At 50.3% G+C, this 20,928-nt stretch overlaps 1 protein-coding gene across 1 annotated transcript in view; it reads left to right on the top strand.

Annotated features, from left to right (window-relative positions):
• Nucleotides 1–20,928, top strand: part of LOC137384913 (uncharacterized protein C3orf20-like) — a 190,954-nt gene that overhangs the window by 119,803 nt on the left and 50,223 nt on the right. Inside the window, exon 8 of the mRNA XM_068059621.1 lies at nucleotides 12,139–12,270. Coding sequence (XP_067915722.1) covers nucleotides 12,139–12,270 — 132 coding nt within the window. The remainder of the gene's footprint in view (nucleotides 1–12,138; nucleotides 12,271–20,928) is intronic.

Genomic DNA, 20,928 nt, shown 5'->3' on the forward strand with positions numbered 1-20,928 from the left:
ACGCTCCCCGAGCCTCCACTCGCCATTCTCCATCAAGGTCCCCAAGTCCCCATTCCCCAGTCTCCATCACATTCTCTGAGCCACCATTCCCCAGTCTCAATCAGGCTCCCGAGCCCCCATTCCCCAGTCTCCATCAGGCTCCCGAGGCCCCATTCCCCATTTTCCATCACACTCCCGAGCCCCCATTCTCCAGTCTCCATCACGCTCCTGAGCCCCCATTCCCCATTCTCCATCACGCTCCAGAGCCCCCATTCACCAGTCTCCATCACGCTCCCCAAGGCCGCATTCTACAGTCTCCCACACTCCCGAGCCCCCATTCCCTAGTCTCCATCACGCTCCCGAGCACCCATTCAACAGTCTCCATCATGCTCCCCAAGCCCCCATTCACCAGTCTCCATCACGCTGCCGAGGCCCCATTCTCCAGTCTCCATCACACTCCCCAAGCCCACATTCCACATTCTCCATTACGGTCTTCGAGCCCCCATTCTACAGTCTCCATCACGCTCCCGAGCCCCCATTCCCCATTCTCCATCACGTTCCCCGAGCCCCCATTCCCCAGTCTCCATCACGCTCCCCAAGCCTCCATTCCCGTCTCCATCATGCTCCCAAGCCCCCATATCCCAGTCTCCATCACGCTCCCCCAGTCCCCATTCCCCAGTCTCCATCACGCTCCCGAGCCCCCATACCCCAGTCACCATCACGCTCCCGAGCCCCCATTCGCCATTCTCCATCACGCTCCCCAAGCCCCCATTCCCCAGTCTCCATCACATTCTCTGAGCCCCCATTCTCCAGTCTCCAACATGCTCCCTGAGCCCCCATTCCCCAGTCACCATCATGCTCCTGAGACCCCATTCCCCAGTCTCCATCACGCTCCCAAGCCCCCATTCCCCAGTCTCCATCACGCTCCCGAGCCCCCATTCCCCAGTCTCCATCACGCCCCCGAGCCCCCATTCCCCATTCTCCATCACGCTCCCGAGCCCCCATTCCCCATTCTCCATCTCACACCCGAACCCCATTCCCCAGTCTCCATCACGCTCCCTGAGCCCCCATTCCCCAGTCTCCATCACGCTCCCGAGCCCCCATACCCCAGTCTCCATCACGCTACCCAAGCCCGCATTCCCCAGTCTCCATCACGCTCCCGAGCCCCCATTCCCCAGTCTCCATCACGCTCCCCGAGCCCCAATTCCCCAGTTTCCATCAGGCTCCCCAAGCCCCCGTTCCCCAGTCTCTATCACGCTCCCCGAGCCCGCATTCCCCAGTCTCCATCACGCTCCCGAGCCCCCATTCCCCAGTCTCCATCACGCTCCCCGAGCCCCAATTCCCCAGTTTCCATCAGGCTCCCCAAGCCCCCGTTCCCCAGTCTCTATCACGCTCCCCGAGCCCCCATTCCCCAGTCTCCATCACTCTCCCGAGCCCCCATTCGCCATTCTCCATCACGCTCCCCAAGCCCCCATTCCCCAGTCTCCATCACATTCTCTGAGCCCCCATTCTCCAGTCTCCAACATGCTCCCTGAGCCCCCATTCCCCAGTCTCCATCACGCTCCCGAGCCCCCATTCCCCAGTCTCCATCACGCCCCCGAGCCCCCATTCCCCATTCTCCATCACGCTCCCGAGCCCCCATTCCCCATTCTCCATCTCACACCCGAACCCCATTCCCCAGTCTCCATCACGCTCCCTGAGCCCCCATTCCCCAGTCTCCATCACGCTCCCGAGCCCCCATACCCCAATCTCCATCACGCTACCCAAGCCCGCATTCCCCAGTCTCCATCACGCTCCCGAGCCCCCATTCCCCAGTCTCCATCACGCTCCCCGAGCCCCAATTCCCCAGTTTCCATCAGGCTCCCCAAGCCCCCGTTCCCCAGTCTCTATCACGCTCCCCGAGCCCGCATTCCCCAGTCTCCATCACGCTCCCGAGCCCCCATTCCCCAGTCTCCATCACGCTCCCCGAGCCCCAATTCCCCAGTTTCCATCAGGCTCCCCAAGCCCCCGTTCCCCAGTCTCTATCACGCTCCCCGAGCCCCCATTCCCCAGTCTCCATCACTCTCCCGAGCCCCCATTCGCCATTCTCCATCACGCTCCCCAAGCCCCCATTCCCCAGTCTCCATCACATTCTCTGAGCCCCCATTCTCCAGTCTCCAACATGCTCCCTGAGCCCCCATTCCCCAGTCACCATCATGCTCCTGAGACCCCATTCCCCAGTCTCCATCACGCTCCCAAGCCCCCATTCCCCAGTCTCCATCACGCTCCCGAGCCCCCATTCTCCAGTCTCCATCACGCTCCCGAGCCCCCATTCCCCATTCTCTATCACGCGCACAAGCACTCATTCTCCAGTCTCCATCACGCCCCCGAGCCCCCATTCCCCATTCTCCATCTCACACCCGAACCCCCATTCCCCAGTCTCCATCACGCTCCCTGAGCCCCCATTCCCCATTCTCCATCACGCTCCCGAGCCCCCATTCCCCATTCTCCATCTCACACCCGAACCCCATTCCCCAGTCTCCATCACGCTCCCTGAGCCCCCATTCCTCAGTCTCCATCACGCTCCCGAGCCCCCATACCCCAGTCTCCATCACGCTACCCAAGCCGCATTCCCCAGTCTCCATCACGCTCCCGAGCCCCCATTCCCCAGTCTCCATCACGCTCCCCGAGCCCCAATTCCCCAGTTTCCATCAGGCTCCCCAAGCCCCCGTTCCCCAGTCTCTATCACGCTCCCCGAGCCCGCATTCCCCAGTCTCCATCACGCTCCCGAGCCCCCATTCCCCAGTCTCCATCACGCTCCCCGAGCCCCAATTCCCCAGTTTCCATCAGGCTCCCCAAGCCCCCGTTCCCCAGTCTCTATCACGCTCCCCGAGCCCCCATTCCCCAGTCTCCATCACTCTCCCGAGCCCCCATTCGCCATTCTCCATCACGCTCCCCAAGCCCCCATTCCCCAGTCTCCATCACATTCTCTGAGCCCCCATTCTCCAGTCTCCAACATGCTCCCTGAGCCCCCATTCCCCAGTCACCATCATGCTCCTGAGACCCCATTCCCCAGTCTCCATCACGCTCCCAAGCCCCCATTCCCCAGTCTCCATCACGCTCCCGAGCCCCCATTCTCCAGTCTCCATCACGCTCCCGAGCCCCCATTCCCCATTCTCTATCACGCGCACAAGCACTCATTCTCCAGTCTCCATCACGCCCCCGAGCCCCCATTCCCCATTCTCCATCTCACACCCGAACCCCCATTCCCCAGTCTCCATCACGCTCCCTGAGCCCCCATTCCCCAGTCTCCATCACGCTCCCGAGCCCCCATACCCCAGTCTCCATCACGCTACCCAAGCCCGCATTCCCCAGTCTCCATCATGCTCCCGAGCCCCCATTCCCCAGTCTCCATCACGCTCCCCGAGCCCCAATTCCCCAGTTTCCATCAGGCTCCCCAAGCCCCCGTTCCCCAGTCTCTATCACGCTCCCCGAGCCCCCATACCCCAGTCTCCATCACGCTCCCGATCCCCTACACCCCAGTGTCCATCTCCCTCCCGGGCCCCCATACCCCAGTCTCCATCACGCTCCCGAGCCCCCATACCCCAGTCTCCATCACATTCTCCGAGCCCCCATTCCTCAGTCTCCCACGTTCTCCGAGCCCCCATTCCCCAGTTTCCATCACGCTCCCCAGGCCCCCATTCTCCAGTCTCCATCACGCTCCCGAGCCCCCATTCCCCAGTCTCCATCATGCTCCCAAGCCCCCATATCCCAGTCTCCATCACGCTCCCCAAGCGCCCATTCCCCAGTCTCCATCACGCTCCCAATCCCCCATATCCCAGTCTCCATCATGCTCCCGAGCCCCCATACCCCTTTCCCCATCACGCTCCCCGAGCCCCCATTCGCCATTCTCCATCACATTCTCTGAGCCCCCATTCCCCAGTCTCCATCATGTTCCCAAAGCCACCATTCCTCTGTTTCCATCACGCTCCCCAAGCCCCCATTCTCCAGTCTCCATCATGCTCCCCAAGCCCCCATTCCCCAGTCCCCATCATGCTCCTGAGCCCCCATTGGCCATTCTCCATCACGCTCCCGAGCCCCCATTCTCCAGTCTCCATCACGCTCCCCAAGCCCCCATTCTCCAGTCTCCAGTCACCATCACATTCCCGAGCCCCCATTCCCCAGTGGCCATCAGGCTCACGAACTCCCATTCCCCAGTCTCCATCACGCTCCCGATCCCCTATACCCCAGTCTCCATCTCCCTCCCGAGCCCCCATACCCCAGTCTCCATCACGCTCCCGAGCCCCCATACCCCAATCTCCATCACATTCTCCGAGCCCCCATTCCTCAGTCGCCATCACGTTCTCCGAGCCCCCATTCCCCAGTTTCCATCACGCTCCCCAGGCCCCCATTCTCCAGTCTCCATCACGCTCCCAAGCCCCCATATCCCAGTCTCCATCATGCCCCCGAGCCCCCATACCCCTTTCCCCATCACGCTCCCCGAGCCCCCATTCGCCATTCTCCATCACATTCTCTGAGCCCCCAATCCCCAGTCTCCATCATGTTCCCCAAGCCACCATTCCCCTGTTTCCATCACGCTCCCCAAGCCCCCATTCTCCAGTCTCCATCATGCTCCCCAAGCCCCCATTCCCCAGTCCCCATCACGTTCTCCGAGCCCCCATTCCCCAGTCTCCATATCGTTCTCCGAGCCCCCATTCCCCAGTCTCCATCACGTTCTCCGAGCCCCCATTCTCCAGTCTCCATCACGCTCCCAAGCCCCATTCCCCAGTCTCCATCACGCTCCCGAGCCCCCATTCCCCATTCTCCATCATGCTCCCCAAGCCCCCATTCCCCAGTCTCCATCACGCTCCCCAAGCCCCCATTTGCCATTCTCCATCACGCTCCCCGAGCCCCTATTCCCCAGTCTCCATCACGCTCCCCAAGCCCCTATTCCCCAGTCTTCATCACATTCTCTGAGCCCCCATTCTTGAGTCTCCATCACGCTCCTGAGCCCCCATTCTCGAGTCTCCATCACGCTCCCGAGCCCCCATTCCCCAGTCTCCATCACGTTCTCCGAGCTCCCATTCCCCAGTTTCCATCACACTCCCCATGCCCCCATTCTCCAGTCTCCATCATGCTCCCCGAGCCCCCATTCCCCAGTTTCCATCACGCTCCTGAGCTCCCATTCTCCAGTTACCATCACGCTCCCGAGCCCCCATTCTCCAGTCTCCATCACACTCCCCGAGCCCCCATTCCCCAGTCTCAATCACGTTCTCCGAGCCGCCATTCCCCAGTCTCCATCACGCTCCCCAAGACTCCATCCCCCAGTCTCCATCACGCTCCCCAAGACCCCATCCCCCATTCTCTATTACGTTCTCCGAGCCCCCATTCCCCAGTCTCCATCACGTTCTCCGAGCCCCCATTCCCCAGTCTCCATCACATTCTCCGAGCCCCCATTCCCCAGTCTCCATCACGTTCCCCAGGCCCCCATTCCCCAGTCTCCATCATGCTCCCCAAGCCCCGATTCCCCAGTCTCTATTACGTTCTCCGAGCCCCTATTCGCCAGTCTCCATCACATTCTCCGAGCCCCCATTCCCCAGTCTCCATCACGTTCTCCGAGCCCCCATTCTCCAGTCTCCATCACGTTCTCCGAGCCCCCATTCCCCGGTCCCCATCACGCCCCCCAAGCCCCCATACCCCAGTCTCCAGTCTCCATCACGCTCCCCAAGCCCCCATTCCCCAGTCTCCAGTCTCCATCACGCTCCCCAAGCCCCCATTCCCCAGTCTCCAGTCTCCTTCATGCTCCTCAAGCCCCCATTCCCCAGTCTCCAACTCTGACCCAATCCTTACTCACTTACCCTCTCTCCTGATGTCCTATACCCCAGTCGTCTTCTCCATGACCCCCTCAGGTCCATGCTTAGCCCCCATATGACTCACTCCCAACATGCATTACAAGCATCGGAAAATTCATCCCCTCTTGAGATTATGACTGATCCTTATCTCAAACCCATTTCCTCACCATTGCTCCATTTCCCTTCCCCAACAAAAATCTATGAATCTCATTCTTGATAGTTTCAATTGTCCCCTGCAGAGTTCCAGATTTTCATCATCCTTTGCATGAAAAACTGTTTCCTGATTTCACTCCTCAGTGGCCTGGCTATAATTTGAAAATTGTGCTCCCTTGTTCTGATTCCCACGCCAGAGGAAATAGTTATTCTGTGGGCATTTTAACCCCGATGACAGGTGGGTGGTGTCATGCAGGCCCCCACCTGCCAAGATTGAGGCACATTAATTTTGTCATACGAGCATTGATTTCAAACTTGCTGGGAAGAAGAGGACGCCTGTTTCAAGGGCTGCCAGACACTTAGCTGAAAAACATTTGCATACTAACAGACAGTGCTTGTGGAGACAAAAGGACCATTCCCTGACACATTCAACCCACAATGGATTTTGATCACCAGACATTGAAGGTGTAAGGAAGAACATTCCAGACACTGCTAAGGTGATGCAATCCACAAAAGCCAGGACTGCTTAAACCCGCTAATCACATGACTAACTGGCTGGTCCAGGGTTTATTTGAACTAGCCACAGAGTTTTTGAGCGAAAAAGACTGTTTGCTCCTGGAGTGAGAAGACCTCTCCTGTCTGCTCCCATCTCTTTCTCATGAGCCTCTGGACCCACTGAGGACACATGAACTTCAAGAGAGAAAAGTCTCCCACATCGAACAAGGTTTAAGAAGAATATTGGGTTTTAACAAAAAGCAAGACTTACCTACAATCAAAGACTTTCCAGCGAGCTCAAAGAACCGTAACCAAAACCATCTTCAGATATTGCCTCAAACTTTTCCACTTTATTTCTTCTGTTCTTTTCTTGCTCTATCTGCGTGTGTGTATCGAGTATGCATACTAACGTGGGCACGTCGCACATCCGTCAGCGTTAACCGAATTAGAGTTTAAGTTTAATAAAGTTCAACCTTTTTTCTTGAAACATGTGCTGGTTTCTTTGCCTTATAATTGGAAGTTAGTGAAAAAATATTCACTAAGGGGGAGCTAAAAAAAACAATGTGTTTAAAATTAAGAACTGTTACAGTAAGACCAGGTGAAGGCTGAGAGGGAACCCTAGACCCCTTTCTCACCTGGTCGTAAGAGAAATTTGGGGGCTGCCTTGCTGGATTTGACCAACAGACAAACAAGAGAAATTGGAAGTGGAAAGCCAAATTGTTCCCAATCAAAAAAGAGCAAGATTTCAATACAAGTTTTCTTGTGTTTGTGTGTGCTTGAATACTAACATGTCTGCAACTGAAGCTAGTAGCTCCCCAAGCCAGGGTGAAGTAACTTGGGATAATTAAAAGCACTGTATATGGAGGAGTTGAAAAAAACTGGCTGAGCAGTGTGGGATCACTGTACATGGCAAAGCTAGAAAGTCTGAACTCCTAAGGCTAGTGGCCAACCATTTTTTCCTTGAATCTGAAGAAGTAGAAACAATGTTAGAAGTAGACTCTGACAGGGTATTGTTAGCAAAGATACAATTGGAACAGAGGAAACTTGAATTTGAGGAAAGGGAAAAAGAGAGAGGGAGGCAGGAGAGGGAGAAAGAAAGAGCCTTCCAGAAGGACCGTGTAGACAAAGAAAGGGAAGAGAAAGGGAAGAGAAAGGATCTTCCAAAAAGAATGTGAAGAGAGAGAGCTGAAGTGGCTTGAGTTAACTAGGGGGTGACAGAGTAACCCCAGTGAAAGCATAGCCAATATGGAGGAGCATAATTCAGGGCTGGGTACAGAATTGTTAAAACCATCTCGACTAATACCAAAATTCAATGAGGAAGATGTGGAAGAAGTTTTTATGTCTTTTGAGAAACTGGCAAGGCAGCTGAGACCTGGCCTCTTTCACTACAAAGCAAGCTAACCAGAAAAGCCCATGAGGTTTATTCCCTGTTGTGAGATGAGAGTTCATCAAATTATGAACTGACAAAAAATGCTATCCTCGGGGCATATGAATTAGGACCCAAAGCCTATCATCAAAAGTTTAGAACCCTCAAGAAGCAAGCTAATCAAACTTATCTGGAGTTTGAAAGAAGTAAGCAGCTGGCTTTTGACCAGTGGCTGAGGGCTGCTAAAGTACAGCTCAGTTATGAGGAGCAGTGGGTTCAGAGAGCCCGGCGAGCGACCATTCTGGCTGATGAGTTTACTTTAATTTATAAGCCAGTTTCCCCGGGGAGAACTTTTCCGAGTCACCCCCACAAATTCAAAAAGGACAAAGGGTGGGAAGGTGATAGGAGCCCAAACAGTCCTGGGAGAGAAAGAAAAGCAGGAGACACAGGAGTCCTTCCTCTAGCCAAAAGGCAAGGTGCTGTGAGCAGGAGTGAAACCCGGAGATCTGTGTGCTTCCATTGTGATAAAGCAGGCCATTTAAGAGTTGACAGCTGGAAACTAAAGGAAAAACCTGTAGGCTTAATCAGGGCACACCTGCTCAGTGAAGATGAGACTCTGATGGAAAGCACAGCAGAACAAGCTGTGGCTTTAACTGCAATAAGAGTGAGACCCAGGAGGCTTACTACTACAGGTGCAGGAAAAGTTAATATGATTCCTGAAGGCTATCAGGGTTTTGTGTTTGTAGGGAAAGTAACCCCATACCCTTCAAGTGGAGCAAGCAAGCCCATAGTAATTCTCAGGGACACAGAGGTCACAAGATCCCTTTTAAAGGGAAAAGGCCTGACCTTTCCCCCAGAGAGTGCAGTGAACACCAGAATGGTGGTGAATGTTATTGGAGGGCAGTGTATGCCTGTACCTGTACACCGGGTACACCTGGAGTGCAACCTAGCTTCGAGACCAGTGACCGTAGGGATTGTCCCTAGTTTGCCTGTGGACGGGTTTGACCTGCTCCTAAGTAATCATCTGGTGGGGTGAAGGTGGTAGCCCCCCCCCATCCAGTAGTGAAAGAAAGACCGCAGGAGGTCAGAGAGACAGGGCAGTGGCAGGAGACGATCCCCTGCAGTTTCCCTGAATGTGTAGTGAATGAGGCCATGATCAAACCAGCTCCCCAGAGGAGACTGAATTGGCACTGCAGGCAGATGACCAGGTCTGTCTGTCTGAGACTTTCTTTGGAAAGTTAGGAGACCCAGGGAATGAATTAAATGGATTTTCCCTAGCTGAGTCTCAGCGAGCTGACGCAGTATTGCTAGAATTAGCACAGGCTGCCCAGTGTGAAAGTGAAGCAGAGGGAGTCTCTGATTGCTATTATTTAAAGAATGAGGTACTGATGAGGAAATGGAGTTCTCCTCACAGACCTGAAAGCAAGGAATGGACAGTAGTTCACCAGTTAGTGGTGCCACAGAGGTATCGGAGAGAAATATTAAGAAGGGCCCATGAGACTACAGTGACTGTACATGCCGGTATACGAAAGACCGAAGCCTGCATAAGACAGCAGTTTGATTGGCCAAAACTCCACAAAGATGTAGTAGAGTACTGCTGGAGTTGCCACATGTGCCAGGTTGAGGGGAAACCCCAACCTACGGTGAAACCTGCACCCCTAAGTCCTGTACCAGTGTTAGGAGGACCCTCCAGCAGACGGCTGGTGAACTGTAAGGGACTCCCGCTGAGAACAAAAGGGAACAAGCAGGCACAAGGCTGGCAAAAGATTAGAAAGAGAAGGGGAAAAAAGCGACCAAGAGGCCAGGTTAACGGAAGTCCAGGAAGAATCCCGGATGAAAACCCCTACTGTCCGGTCAGCCAACCCCAAAACAGTTGAAAGGTTAGACCCCACATCCTCCTATGTAAATTCAGACACTAGAAGCACCCCACCAGTGTTGCTAACAGCATTTACAGGAACCTGCAGAGACAAAGAAAGACTTCTAGGGGGCAGAGAAACCGTGAGGGTAATGCCTCACCTAGTCGAAGTGCTACAGGGGAGTGCAGTAGAGTCTACAGGCAGGAGTGCCCCGAAGGCAAAGGGGAGATTAGCAAAGAATCCTCCCCCACTGTCAGAAAAAAAGAGAACCACCCTTCCCCTGAAGACAAAAGCCTTTGCATGACTCAGCAAAGCACTGAAGAAGAGTTCAGGATGGACCCGCCCACTACTGACTCTCCTGGAAAAAAAAATTCCAACTCAAGGCTAATTAAACCGAACCATCTCAAAGACACCCTATGCAGTCATGGAAATGGACAAACTGAAGATAATCCTCCCCAAAGAACCACATGTTTATTGGGATGCCACAAAAAGGGCAGTTTAAAGCAAGACTACTACCAAGAAAAGACAGTCTGCAATGAGTCTTAGGATTTATAAATGAATGTGAATGACTGAGAGAGACACATGATTTTTCCTGTATTTTATATTTTCTCTCTCGACCCTTTTTAATGAAATGCGTTTTTCTCATCGCATTTCATGCCGCTGGGTGTGGGTGTGGGTGTGGACTCATTGCAGACTGTCTTTTCTTGGTAGTAGTCTTGCTTTAAACTTCCCTTTTTGTTGTATCCCAATAAACATGTGGGTCTTTGGGGAGGTTTATCTACAGTTTGCCCATTTCCGGGACTGCCTAGGATGTCTTTGAGATGGTTCGGTTTTATTAGCCCTGAGTTGGATTTTGTTTTTGCCAGGAGAGTCAGTAGCAGGCCCCCACCTGCCAAGAATGAGGCATATTAATTTTGTCCTATGAACATCAATTTAAAACTTGCTGGGAAAAAGAGGTTACAAGGGCTGCCAGACACTTAGGTGAAAAAACATTTGCATACTAACAGACAGTGCTTGTGGAGACAAAAGGACCATTCCCTGACACATTCAACCCATAATGGATTTTGATCACCAGACATTGAAGGAAGAGCATTCCAGAGACTGCTAAGGTGATACAATCCACAAAAGCCAGGACTGGTTAAACCAGCTGGTCTCATGACTAACTGGCTGGTCCAGGGTTTTTGGAACCAGCCACAGAGTTTTTGAACTCAGGGAAAGACTGTTTGCTCCTGGAGTGAGAAGACCTCTCCTGTCTGCTCCAATCTCTTTCTCACAAGCCTCTGGACCCAGTAGGGACACATGAACTCAAGAGTGAAAGGTCTCTTACATCAAACAAGGTTTAAGAAGAATACTGGTCTCCAACGAAAAGCAGGACCTACAAATCAAAGACTTTACAGTGAGCTTGAAGAACCGTCACCAAAACCATCTTCAGGTATTGCCTCAAACATTTCCACTTTACTTCTTCTGTTCTTTTCTGTCTCTATCTGCATGTGTGTATCGTGTATGCATGCTAACGTAGGGCGCGTTGCATATCCGTAGGCGTTAACTGAATTAATGTTTAAATTTAATAAAGTTCAACCTTTTTTCTTTAAACCTAAGAAAATCTGTTTGTGCTGGTTTCTTTGTCATATAATTGGAAGTTAGTGAACAAGGAATCACAAAGGGGGAGCTAAAAAAAACGGTGTGTTAAAATTAAACCCTGTTATGGTAAGACCAGGTGAAGGCTGAGAGAGACCCCCAGATTAACCTGGTCGTAACAGTGGGAAGGAAAAAGATTTACAGCTCTTAAATCCAAGCCCAACCAGCCTCCAATCCATACACTTCCTGTTTTAAAGGAAGCGGGTTTAATGAGACCAATCCACTGTAAGAAGGCAGGTTGGTCACGACAATGTTTTAAGAAGGCTGCCTGTCTCCGATTTAACAGAATTTTTATTTTCAACTGATGGAGGCCCTATGCACTGATTCTCAAGAATCCCAGCAGGTAAAAGCAAGTGAGGAGGGCTGTATCCATGAGGAACTGCCATTATTGCCCAGGCCCAGCAAGCAATCGGACCCCTGTGATCAGCTGACTGCCCCCACCCCCAGTAGTCGCACTACCCCACCCCCGATGTCCATCATTCAGACTGGTAACTGGGCAGGAAGTCTGTTGAATAGATTTTATAAAACGTCCTGCGGTTAATTTCTGTGGGATATCCGGAAAACCTTGCTTCTGTGTCTCCCGTCAGTAAATCCTCCTCCCACTCTCTTCTCAGCCCCAAGCAAATATTGGGGCCTCTGTCTCTACCCATTAAGTTCCCTTAAATCATTTCAAGTCCCTCAATTAGATCTCCCTTCAATCCTCTGAACTCAAGAGAATGCAACCCAAGTTTCTGCAACCAGGCCTCATAACCGAACTGAACTGTTGTTACTGTGTTAACAGATTCCATGCAAGTGTGTGACGTCTGTTCCATGCCTGCAGGTTAATGACTACATCACTGTACGGATTCTTGGGCAGTTTTCCATCAGTTTCACCTACAAATGGCAGTACGAGTTCATCCGCTTTCCCCTCTCTCCCTTGCCAGATGTAGTTCCACCACAGCCAAATGAAATGGTAAGTGCTGATCATAATGTGCTCTCCTGAATTACAGTCACTCTACCCACTGTCTCAGATACCTTTGCCTGTTAAATAATGTGTTGCAAGCCCTAATAAAAATAGTAAGTGTGCACTGTTTTATAGGAACATAGGAATAGGAGGAGGCCATTCAGCCCCTCAAGCCTGTTCCACCATTCAATGTGATCCTGGCTGATCTGCAACCTAACTCCAAATACTTTTAATCAGAGGAAAACTCTGTTGATTGATGTAGAGTTATAAATTCTGGTTGGATGAATACCCGGTCATTTCATCACATGACCTTCCACTTCCAACTGCCCCACTCGGTCGAACAGCCTTTCCTCCCTCATCTCCAGTATATAACTGATATGCAAAAGCATTTAAATAAAGAAAAAAAACACACCTTCTTCTAACATTTCAAGGCTTGTTTTATTCTCTCTGGTTGGTTGCAGCAGTCCCTTTAATTTCTGGAGATCCCGAGACAACCCGGGAGTGAAGATGAATAAATGATGACAACCACCTGACTATCTCACTCGCCAGGGGCAGCTGTGGCCCAGTGGGCAGCTGTGGTCCAGTGGGCAGCTGTGGTCCAATGAGTAGCAGTGGCCCAGTGGGCAGCTGTGGTCCAGTGAGCAGCTGTGGTCCAGTGGGCAGCTGTGGTCCTGTGGGTAGCAGTGGCCCAGTGGGTAGCTGTGGTCCAGTGGGTAGCAGTGGCCCAGTGAGTAGCTGTGGCCCAGTGGGTAGCTGTGGCCCAGTGGGCAGCTGTGGTCCAGTGGGTAGCAGTGGCCCAGTGGGTAGCTGTGGCCCAGTGGGTAGCAGTGGCCCAGTGGGCAGCTGTGGTCCAGTGGGCAGCTGTGGTCCAGGTAGCTGTGACCCAGTGGGTAACAGTGGCCCAGTGAGTAGCTGTGGCCCAGTGGGTAGCAGTGGCCCAGTGGGCAGCTGTGGTCTAGTGGGCAGCTGTGGTCCAGTGGGCAGCAGTGGCCCAGTGGGTAGCTAGCAGTGGCCCAGTGGGCAGCTGTGGTCCAGTGGGCAGCTGTGGTCCAGTGGGCAGCAGTGGCCCAGTGGGTAGCTAGCAGTGGCCCAGTGGGCAGCTGTGGTCCAGTGGGCAGCAGTGGTCCAGTGGGCAGCTGTGGCCCAGTGGGTAGCAGTGGCCCAGTGGGCAGCTGTGGCCCAGTGGGTAGCTGTGGCCCAGTGGGCAGCTGTGGCCCAGTGGGCAGCTGTGGTCCAATGGGTAGCAGTGACCCAGTGGGTAGCAGTGGGCCAGTAGGTAGCCCTCTCACTCCACTCCAGGACCTGAGCACAATAATGTAGTTTGACACTCCAGTGTGGTACTGAGAGAGTGCTGCACTGTCAAGAGATGAAATGTTATACTGAGGCCCCATTTGCCCTCACAGGTGGATGTGAAACATTGCAAGATGCTATTTTGAATAAAAGCAGGGGAGTTCTTCCTAGTGTCCTGGCCAATATTTATCACTCAATCGATATCACTAAAACAGATAACCATGTCCGAATTGGCTACTGTGTTTCCAACATTACAACAGTGAATACATCTCTAAAGTACTTCATTGACTGTAAAGAGCTTTGGAACATCCCAAGGATGTGAAATCCTCTATAAAAATGCAAGTCTTTCACTCTGAGTTGAGAAGTGTTAAATTCACCAAGCTTGGAATGTGATCAGTACTCCAGGGATTGAAACGTCAGGAGTTCTGTTTGTCAGCCAGTTGCTTTTGCTTTGCATGACCATATATGGTGTTATTGTTAAACTGTTCCTACATCCACAAAACAGCAAACATTTATTAACTGGGCATGCAATGAAAGGAAACAAATAGATAATGCAAGAGGCCTACTCCCTCTTAGTTTAAATTATGGGGTAGTTCAATAACCTAGCACAATAAAAACCCTGCTGCAAACAATCTGGAGTATCTGAATGAGAGGATGGTGGAAGCTGAACACATAACTGCTTCACATTGAACAGAGTCGCTGAGGCAGCTAAAATAAATCCTCAGTGCCCATGCAACTCCTTTCAGTCCAAAAGTAGCTGCAGAGGATTAATACTAAGCTGCAAATAATTATTCCTCCAAAGACATTTTTTGTACATTGTCGATCTCTCCATCAACCTGGTTACCCGAATCAGTGTTGCCCAGTAAAAAATTGCTGACTACCCACAGGTGACACCATTGTAACCACATGCAGTAAATTTAGTAGAAAACACCTCACACAATACAGGTAAATGTGTTTCATATATTTACTTAATAAGTATGTCCCGCCATTTGGTAACCAAGGAAGTAAAGCACTCACAGTGATCAATAAACACGTGCATGCTCTGATTTTCCCTTCACGATTTTGCCAATAAATGCACAAAAAGGTTAAAGTTCACATGCATACAGCGTGTGAATATGGCTATTGAGATCACATGACTAATGATGGTGCCTATCAGAAATGTAATTAGCCACATCTGGATTTCCAATTAGCCACATGTGGGCAGTGGCCAAAGGACTGGCCAGCAAGGTGCGAGTGATATTGTAAGTCTAGGACAGAGCACTGATTGTTCACAAGACACTGTGAACATCTGATGACTGCTAGTAGTGAATACCAGTCTAGTGTGGCACGGAGCTATACAGACCAGGAAGTCCTTGGTGCAGTCTTTGAACTGTGCTCACACTTAGCTGCAAGTGGTCCAATTGTCTCCCATACCCCTTGTTACCCAACAGCTTGTTTCACCGTGCCCGACTGCATCAGTTATCGTGTGACATCTTAAAACAATGCAGTCCTGTTACTGCTGGGTGTTAGTTTAGTATTTTTGCTGAATGCCAGTACTAAAATATGACAAAAGAGTAGGCTATATCTGTACTGAGATGTATATGAAGAGTGTCTTTCAATTCTTTGGGCCCAATAAATTTCATATTTATGCAATATTTTAGGGTGAGCTACAGACTGACATGGCATTTTCATCAGCAGCAGCCAAATTGTTAATGAGAATGAAAGGATCAAGGCATAAGAGTAGAGATGGGTACAAAAAAATCAGGACATCGAGATCAGTAAGTAGTTACCTAACAATGGAGGAGGAAGGGAGACAACGCAAAGCTCAGTGTCTGTAAAGTCCAGTGGAGATTAAACATATACTTGACAATAGTGATGGTAGAAGAGCACATGGAGGTGAAATCAGTCTTGGTTGGTCGCCAATCTTCCACTCAATTCTTACCGTGTCCCGTTTCTCACCATATCCAGTTTTCTTTTTCATTGACTTCAATGGGGTGGGGTTTTGCTATCTCCCAATTTTTCACAATCATTGAAGGCCACTTTCTCTCTCAAAATGAAAGATGATGTGAAAACTTGGTGGAATCTATATAAAGGGCTAATTGTCACTTCCATTGAGGAAGCCATTCCTGAACCTGGTCAGAATTGGGGCCAAAATTTTGTCAGCCCCCAACAGCCCAACCAGTGGGAGGCAGGATCGTATAGGAACATTGGATGATGATAAGGCCATTTAGCCCCTCAAGCCTATACCACCAGTCAATGGCTAATCTGTGACCTAATTCCATATACCATATATCCTTTGCCCGACATCCCTTAATACCCTTGGCTAACAACAATCTATCAATTTCAGATTTAAAATGAACAATTGATCCAGTATCAATTATCATTTGAAGAAGAGAATTCCAAACTTCTACTACCTTTTGTGTGTACAAGTGTTTCCTAATTTCACTCCTGAAAGGCCTGGCTCTAATTTTTAGACTATGTCCCCTTGTGCTAGACTCCCCAATCAGTGGAAATATGATAGAGGAAGAGAAACTCTATTCCTCCTCATATCTTTAAAACTTCAATCAAATCTCCCCTTAACGATGTAAATTCCTGGAAATACAACCCTAGTTTGTTTAATCTCTCCTCATAATTTAACCCTTGAAGTGCAGGTATCATTCTAGTAAACCTATGCTGCACTCCCTTCAAAGGCAAATATATTCCAACTAATATGTGGTGCCCAGAACTGCTCAGAGTGCTCCAGGTGTGGTCTAACCAGGGCTGAAGCATGACTTCTACTCCCTTGTTTTCTAGTCCTGTCTCTATAAAGGCCAGCATTCCATTAACCTTTTTGATTATTTTCTGTCCCTGTTCATGACATTTTAATGATCTGTGTACCTGGACCCCCGAGCCTTTTTAGACCACCCCTGTTTTTAGCTTTACCCCATTTAGAAAGTACTCTTATTTATCCATTTTAGGAGCAAAGTGGATGACCTCACATTTTCCTGCATTGAAAACAATTTGTCACAGTTTTCCCCGTTCGGTTAATCTATCAATATCTCTTGGTAATTTTATACTTCCGATTACACTGTTTGCAACACCACCTATCTTTGTGTCATCACCAAACATGAATATGTAGCTTTCTATCCCATCATCTAATTTGTGAATAAATACAGTGAATAGTTGAGGCCCCAACACAGATCCTTGCAGGACATCACTAGTCGCATCCTGTCAATTAAAGTACCTGCCCTTTATCCCTACTCTGCTGCTCAGCTAATTTCCTAATCAATAATTTACCTTCAATTCCATGAGCTTCAACTTTAGCTAACAGTCTCTGATGAGGCACTTTATCAAATGCCTTCTGGAAGTCCATATAAATAACATCCCTAGACATTCCCCTGTCCATTACTTTAATCACCTCTTCAAAAAATTCAATCAGATTCATCAGGCATGACCTACCCTTTATAAATCCACATTCAGTCTTTCTGATCAGCTGAGAATTTTCAAAGTGTTCAGTCACGCTATCCTTAATTATATCCAGAATGAGCCTTTTAAACATATGACTGTAGCATGAGCCAATACAACATATTGTACCCATAATTCCATGTTGAGTTCTAGACCTCAGGTAGACAATTAGGAGGAAGTGTGGAGCTCTGTGACCATCCGTAAGAGAATGATGGAAGAAGGGGCTCATTTGCCCTGCATGCCCTTCTATGAGTGTCAGCCGTGTCTCAGTTGATAGAGCTCTTACCTCTGAGTCAGAAAGTTTGGGGTTCAAGTCCCACTCCAGAGACTGAGCACATAATCCAGGCTGACACTTCCAGTGCAGTACTGTCGGAGGCACCATCCTTTGGATGAGATATTACACCAAAACCAGGTCTGCCCTCTCAGGTGAATGTAAAAGATCAAATGGTACTTTTCAAAGAAGACCAGGGGTGTTCTCCCAGGTGTTCTGACCAATATTTATCCCTCAACTAACAACAGAATATTTGCTCATTGCTGTTTATTTGTGGAATCTTGCTTTGTGCAAATTGTGTTCCCTACATTACACTGGTGACTACACTTCACTAGTACTTCATTGACTATGAAGCACTTTGGGACAACCTGAGGTTGTGAAAGGCACTATATAAATGCAATTCCTTTCTTTCCTTTGAGACAACTCAAAAGCAATGTGGATCAATGCTGAGGCTAGGCACCTTCTAAGAATTCTACAACTGATATTAATGATGGAAATGGGGTACATGAATTCTGACCCTCAGGAAGGAAAGTAACTGGAGTTGAAAAGCGTCACGGTGACCCTTTCGCTACAACTAAGTCCACGCCATTTCCAGTATCTTACTGCATATTGCTGATACCCAAGAGGTGCCTAACCCTACAGAGAATGAGTCTAGCCCCTCCTCACTCAGACTGTTCCTCAGTGACTGCTGTCATTATCTCCAAAACCCATCCTTAATATAGTATTGGGGGCAATGCTAAACTGACCCTTTGGATCAATTCAACAGTTCAGGTGAACTGGAAGATTTTAGAGATTGAATGGATGATGGTCCAAGGCAAGTAGAGAAGCAAAAGATGTGTTGAGAGGAGGTGTAAATGGTGACAGGATAGCAGGGTGGGCAGCATGGGAAATCTGGCCGAGAGGAGAATGTTCCCATAGCTTGGGAATGTGGCAGAGAAAACTGGAGGGACCCCAGGAGTAAGGACCACCCCATCAGCAGTGTACCAATAGGGACACCCCATCATAACACCAGCCCACACGACCCCACCATAACACCAGCCCACATGACCCCACCATAACACCAGACCACACCCACCCCACCATAACACCAGCCCACACGACCCCACCATAGCACCAGCCCACACCCAGCCATCCTGAACCCCAGCCCACACCCACCCCACCATAACACCAGCCCACATGACCCCACCATAACACCAGACCACACCCACCCCACCATAACACCAGCCCACACGACCCCACCATAGCACCAGCCCACACCCAGCCATCCTGAACCCCAGCCCACACCCACCCCACCATAACACCAGCCCACACGACCCCAACATAACACCGGCCCACACCCAGCCATCCCGAACCCCAGCCCACACCCACCCCAACATAACACCAGCCCACACGACCCCACCATAACACCAGCCCACACGACCCCACCATAGCACCAGACCACACCCACCCCACCATAACACCAGCCCACACGACCCCACCATAGCACCAGGCCACACCCAGCCACCCCGAACCCCAGCCCAAACCCACCCCACCATAACACCAGCCCACACGACCCCACCATAACACCAGCCCACACCACCCCACCATAACAACAGCCCACACCCAGCCATCCCGAATCCCAGCCCACACCCACCCAGCTCCCAGTGGCTCTGGTTTCAGCATTTTCTGTTTTATTTCAGATTTCCACCATCTGCACTATTTTGTTTTTGTTTTAGTTTTTCTTCCACCTGTTTTTATTCAGCATTCAAGATTAATGTCAGTTTGAATTTAATGTTGTAATTCAAACTATTTAATGCACTTCCCCATCTGTTTACCTCGATCAGTTTTTGCCCTTCCAGGCAGCCCTTGCTGCAATTCAGAATTTATCTCTGCCTTGGTGATAACCTTGCAATGGGACCAAGTATCCAGGGGCAACAATCGTGGCATTTACCCCAGGAGTGTGATCCTGCTGGAGTTTACAGGGTCAATGCGAGGTGACCCCAATTTCAGGGGGCTGGTAGGCATCCATTCCATTACAGGGGTCTCCCAAACTGAAACTTCTCTCCCTGCCTCTGCACCATTTGTTCTGGAGTCCCCCAAGGATCTCCCCTTGGCCTCCTCCTATGTCTCATCTACCCTCAGCGACAACAACCAAAAACACGTCAGGTTCCCAGATGATACCCAGCTCTACTTCACCCCCACCTTTCTCTCAATCTCTCAACTGTCTCTCATTTGTCACATTGCTTGTCTGATCCACTATTGGATGTGCAAACATTTACACCAATTACTTATTGGGCAGACTGGATCCATTCTTTTCAGTCCCCCCCACAAACACCATTCTCTAGCCATCAACTCCATCCCTCTCCTGAGCCACTATTTGAGGCTGAACCAGATTGTTTGCGACCTTGGCTTCCTATTTAATCCTGAGCTGAGCTTTCTACCCCATACCCAACACTAATACCACCTACCTGCACCTTTATAACATTGCCCGTCGCTGCCCCTGTCTCAGCTCATTGGCTGCTGAAACCCCAATCCATGCCTTTGTTACCTCCAGATTCCAAAGCATGCCTGGTTGACTGCCCACATTTTACCCTCCTTAAACTTGCGGCCATCCAAAACTCTGCCACCCATGTTCTAACTTGCACCAAATCCCATTCACCCCTGAACTCGCTGACGTACATTGGTTTCCAGACCCGCAGCGCCTCAATTTTAAAATTCTCAACCTTGTGTTCAAATTGCTTCATAGCCTCAATCCCCTCTATCTCTGTAACCTCCTCCAGCTTTGCAATCCTCTCAGATCTCTGTATTCCTCCTTTTCTGGCTCAGATGCATCTTCAATTTCCTTCAGCAACCTTCACATAGTCCTCCTGTTAAAGTAAGTTTTCCAATGTGAAAACCTTTAACTAATGCTGTCAAGAAGGCAACCAAACCCCGGTCACAGGGCTCCCGGTCCAAGTAATAAAAACCCACTGGAAAATGAATTCTCTCAGTGTCAACAAAGCCGAGAAATAGGACCAGCCACAGGAATGGATCTGCTCCATGTTGAAGGCCTATCCTGGGCAAAATGTGAGCTCCTCTCAAAAGACCTCTCTGACAGGAATGTGGACACAGTCACCCTGGAAGAAACCCATCTCGCGGACCACTCCAATCACTGAGCCCACATTGCAGGGTACCAACCCATTGCAAGCAGGGATAACGACATATGCCCTAGACACCTATATCAAGAAAAGCCTCACCATAGACGCAGAAGACCTCATAGCAGACGATCCCTTCTGCATCTCCATCAAAGTAGGTAAGCTGATCATCACAATTGTCTACAAGCCATCAAATGGCCATTAGCCCAATATCGTAATACAGCCTGCAGCACACTCAACCATCTACACAGGTGACTTCAATAGCCAACATCACATGTGGGGTTACCCCAATAACAACACTGCAGGAGAACAACTGTCATACTGGGTCTTCGTCCATGACCTAAAACCTGTGCATGATGCAAAGCAGCTTGGTACATTCCATTCTACCAGATGGAAGAAGGACTATTCACCTGATTTTTGCTTCATGACCCAAGACAGCAACGGCCGACCACTGATGTGCTCCCAACAAGTGCTGCCCATCTTCCCATCTTCCCCCACTCCCTACATCACCCAAGCCTCAGCCACATCGGCCCTGAAATACTATCCATAACTTCAAAGCCAAAACCACGC

Source organism: Heterodontus francisci, chromosome 27 (assembly GCF_036365525.1).
Source record: "Heterodontus francisci isolate sHetFra1 chromosome 27, sHetFra1.hap1, whole genome shotgun sequence".
Lineage (NCBI taxonomy): Eukaryota > Metazoa > Chordata > Chondrichthyes > Heterodontiformes > Heterodontidae > Heterodontus > Heterodontus francisci.